Source organism: Prunus persica, chromosome G5, assembly GCF_000346465.2.
Source record: "Prunus persica cultivar Lovell chromosome G5, Prunus_persica_NCBIv2, whole genome shotgun sequence".
NCBI lineage: Eukaryota > Viridiplantae > Streptophyta > Magnoliopsida > Rosales > Rosaceae > Prunus > Prunus persica.
This window is the reverse complement of record NC_034013.1, coordinates 1,476,034-1,480,682: the sequence shown is the minus strand read 5'-3', so window position 1 is coordinate 1,480,682 and position 4,649 is coordinate 1,476,034. Positions and strand designations below refer to the sequence as shown.

Genomic DNA, 4,649 nt, shown 5'->3' with positions numbered 1-4,649 from the left:
AGAAAAGCTGAGAATTAGAAGGTTTCAGTTAGGATAGATAAATCACAAGAGTGAATAAAATTCCACTCATAGATTTTGTTGTGCTCTCACATTCTGTCTATTTTATAATACAATGATGATTGTTTTTGGAGAATTGGGGCCGAAAAAGCTCAAAAGAAAACAAGCTAGGAAACTAGTGAGCGGGGTACCAAACCCAAATCATACGAAGTTGGAATGTCCCAATCATATCATAACAATATTAAAAACAAACAAACCAATTAATGAATTAGTTGGTTGGTTTTATGTCTATTTATTTCCCGCTGATTAATATTCAATCCTGGTTGTAACAAATTTTAATCAGGATTGTTTCTCAGTTAACTCAGTTCAGCCAGAACTCGTCGCCAGATTATCAGAATTCAACCAAACTTGTTTCTAGTGATTCCTTTACATATTTTTTCTATTTAAATTTTAATTTTTTTTTTGTTATGGTAGCTCTTTAATTAAGAGTAGCTTCACTAGATTACAAGCAGGGTCGACCCTAATGTAGTGCAACTAGTGCCACTGTACAGGGTCCCTGAATTGTTTTACGTGTATATTGTGTATATGATATATATGTGAGTGCATGCTCATTGTTAAACAATTGTGGCCCTAGTGGAATTGTTTTGTTGCACTATGAACTTCATTGTTGTCATGGGGTTCAAATCTCACTACATTGCTTCAATGATATCTTTTTTCACTTCTCTTTTTGAATTTATCAAAAGTTCTCCCTAAAATTAGACAGTGAGCTTTTAACCTTAGACCCCACACCATACCACTAGATTATACAAGTTTTCTTCTTCGAAGATTTTAGTGCTCATTACTTTAACATGTTATCATTGATGATGAATTTTAGTTAAAAAAAATTATTGTTTTGTTGTATTATGTCATGAAAAAAATTTATATATAAAAAAGTTGTATTTTCATGTTAAATCATATGATGACCTCAATTTAAAATTCGCACATGATCCTCAAAATCTGAAGGCCTACCTTGAGCAGAAGAAGTTAGGTTTATTGGCCTAAATTTTCACAAGTTCATTTATTCTATTTAGTCTCTTTGTATTGCTAAAGTAATAGAGAAGTGTGCGAGATGAGATTTAGAGCCAAAATCATCCCTATAATTGGGATGTGTGTGTATATGTAAATTTCGTGGGTATATGTAAGAGAAAGTTATAACATGGGAATGCGTGGTGTGCCTTAATGACATTGAATGCTCCTCACCCACCTCCTTAACTAAAGTTTCCAGTATTAAGTAGCTAGCTAGTTCCGGTAGAAGATCATATTTAGAACCTCAAGCTCCCAAAAGGGGAAAACAAAGCAACAAACTGAAGATAAATATGGCAGAAAAGAAAGAGAAATTTGGAAGTTCTGAAGCAGCTGCAGGCAGTTCAATGGAGGTCATAGGGATGGGGCCGAGAGACGAAGATGGAAGCAGCAGCAGTAGCAGTAGCAGTAGCAGTAACAGTTTCCGCACAGCTGAGACTTTGCTGCGTCTGCTGCCAATTGGTCCTTGTGTGGCGGCTCTTGTGGTGATGCTTCATGACTCCCAGACCACTGACTTTGGCTCTCTTTCCTACTCCCACATCGGAGCTTTCAGGTTTGTTATTATATCTTCATGCTCTCCATTTCATCACAAGGGTTGTGGTTACAAAAATCTCAAAATTTGTAAAGCTTTAACAAAGATACAGATGATCAGCCGAATAATTAGTAGAATGACATTAGTGATTCTAAACTGAAGATTATACTGGGTTTAGATTTTAATATGACTAAGCCAAAACATATACATATACATACATCATGGAATAACAAATATATATATATGCATTTTTTTTTATACCAAAAACACATATATATACTCCCCATACTAATTTATGATTACTGCTAGAAATTTCACACACTTGATATTCATGTGACATGTTTTTTTTTTTTTTAAAGAAAATAAAAAGTTACCAAGATCGTAGTGGGAGAAGAGAATAAAGTAGGAGAATTTTAGAGTGCGTTTGGTATCCTATTCAAATAGGGAACTCAAAAACTTTGATTTTTCTTACAAACAATGAGTTCTTAAATCTATTTTTAAGATTCAAAAACTTGTTTGGTATGCAACTTGAAAACTGTTTTCAAATCTTAAAAATTTGAGAACTTGTGGGTTAGAAAAAAAAATATATATATATTAATAATTTGGGTGTTTTTTAGTTGTTCTTAAGTTTGAGTTTTTAAAAACAGGTCTACCAAACATGTTTTCTTTGTTTTGGACTCAAATTCTATTTTTGAGTTTAAAAAATTGTAGGCCCTTATTATTTTTTTTTTTTAACAATTACCAAGTTCCGCCGCACTTCAAAAAAATTATCATACACTTGTTCCTTATCTATTCATAATATATATATTTTAAATAAATAAATAAACCCCAAAAAGAAGAATGCATGATAATTATTTTTTAGTGTCAGTAACAACTCCCTCATATTTAATGAAAATTATAGCATAATTAGAATTTTAGGAAAAATTTGTTGGAGTGTGTAATTTAATAATTAATTTTATAGATAGTATATATGGATGATGCATGCAATGCAGGTACTTGGTGAATGCCAACGGCATTTGTGCCGGATACTCCCTTCTCACCGCTATCATTGCAGCCAAGCCTCGTTCCCCCACCATGTCCCAAGCCTGGGCTTTCTTCTTCCTAGATCATGTAATTAATTCCTTGAATTCCAATTTCAACTTTTTTTATTTCTATTTTGGCCATAAGTCACTTTTAGTCCTCGTTGTTTGTCGGATTTTCCACTTTTGTTCATATGGTTTCAATTCTAACAATTTGACCCCTGTAGTTTGATATTCTCGCAACTCACACATTCAATTATGTGACCGAATAACTGCGTGGCTGACGTGGGGGTATTTTGGACAAAAATTTGTAATATGTCCCTGAATTGCGAGGGTATTAAAACTACATGGATCAAAATTGACAGAATTGAAACTACAAGACTAAAGTGGTGAAATATGCAAAAAAAAATGGATAAAAAATGATTTCTCTTTGCTTTTTTGTTGTTGATAAAAATAGAATATGTTTTTTTTTTTAATTTTCTTTCTTTGTTTAGGTGCTGACGTACCTAATTCTGGGTGCTGGAGCTGTGTCAATGGAGGTGCTGTACTTGGCATACAAGGGCAATTCAGACGTGACATGGAGCGCAGCTTGTGGGTCTTTTGGGGGATTCTGTCACAAAGCCACAGCTTCTGTCGCCATTACATTTGTGGTGGTGGCTTGCTATGCACTCATTTCTCTCATTTCCTCCTACAAGCTCTTCAGCAAGTATGATGCTCCTCACCCTGTGGCCAACCCCATCAAAGGCATTCCGACCGCCACCTTCCATGCTTGATCACCACCGCCACTCTCTCCTTCATATTACTATCAATTTCTGTTTTTCCTTTTTCTTTTCCTGAATGAATGCATCAAATAAAATGAAAATAAAATAAAATGTTACAATCTGAGCTTGAAGCAATTGATTGTTCTCAATGGCCACACACTGAGCAATTGTAAAGTGTTAGGTGGTTTTGTGTTTTTCCTTCTGCTCCAAAAAGTACGAAACACACAGCGACAAAGACATAGGCACTTTAAATTCATAACACTTCAAGAAGATATTGTTGATGGACTACGCAATAATCACATACAAGTCACGAAAAGATAAAGCACACACACAAACTGAAAAATAAACACAAACAAAGAACACAATTTGTCTTCTCCATTAAACGAAGTGAAAGATCTTTGAACCTAGCTGGAAATGTGATCTGCTCTATATGAGCAGAAGGGTAGGATTTTATGTAAACTGGCCTTTCATATCTTCTGGCATATAACCCGGCCATTTCAAAGATCATCCTTTGTGTTTCCCCTCTGTTATCCAGGCCATTCACTTCCACCTGATTGATTGTCTGCTGGCCTTGATTTTCTTGTTCCTGCAGATTGTCCCTTCTATCTTGATATTCTCTATTACCTTATGACCTCCAGTTCCTATCTGTGTCTCTTATTCCACCCAGCTCCCAACGATTGAGTTGGTTCCTAGCAGGAAGAACCAGAGGTAACTCAAAAGGAATATGAATCTCTCTGTAGACAAAGAAATTTTGGTGCAATAAATTCCATTGACAAGAAAATAATTAGGGTTCGGTGGATTAAATCGTGGGCCCCGTAATTCGCCCATGTGGCATGTGACTCATCAAAATCGGATTAGTTGTCAAAAATGACACATGGCGACATCCGACGGAGTGCATCGAACGGTTCAAGATGAAGACAAAATTAAAGGAAAGAATCTTCTATGATAGACTTTGATTTAAATCAAATATTAATCAGGTCAATCAATTGAAGATAATCTGAATCGCCAGATTATGGGAATTGATTTAAATCAAATCAGAATCCCACAAATCAAGGTTTTAAATAGGGAAAGTTATTTAGGTCAAGCATCCGACAAAAGCCTATAAAATAGGAGGCTTCAAGGACGAAAGAAGGGGTCAGAGAAAAAACCTAGCACTCAGAAGAAACAGAAAACTCTCTGCATTCTTCACCCTACTTTGGAGAGCCACCAAGCACAACAAACACGTGCCGGTTCCTTCACATAGAAAACTCCCAAACACTAAACAAGCTTCGTGCTACC

The 4,649-nt window shown here is 35.4% G+C and overlaps 1 protein-coding gene across 1 annotated transcript; it reads left to right on the top strand.

Moving 5' to 3' along the window:
* Positions 1,186-3,534, top strand: LOC18775656 (CASP-like protein 2A1). The gene is made up of 3 exons (XM_020563687.1): positions 1,186-1,612; positions 2,584-2,701; positions 3,105-3,534. The coding sequence occupies exons 1-3, from the start codon at positions 1,353-1,355 to the stop codon at positions 3,381-3,383; spliced, it is 657 nt and encodes a 218-aa protein (XP_020419276.1). The 5' UTR covers positions 1,186-1,352; the 3' UTR covers positions 3,384-3,534.

Excerpts from the sequence above, each read along its gene's own strand:
- LOC18775656 (XM_020563687.1), top strand. The coding sequence starts at position 1,353 with ATGGCAGAAAAGAAAGAGAAATTTGGAAGTTCTGAAGCAGCTGCAGGC. Across the intron at positions 1,613-2,583 it reads TCCCACATCGGAGCTTTCAG|GTACTTGGTGAATGCCAACG; the intron begins GTTTGTTATTAT and ends CATGCAATGCAG. Across the intron at positions 2,702-3,104 it reads CTTTCTTCTTCCTAGATCAT|GTGCTGACGTACCTAATTCT; the intron begins GTAATTAATTCC and ends TTCTTTGTTTAG.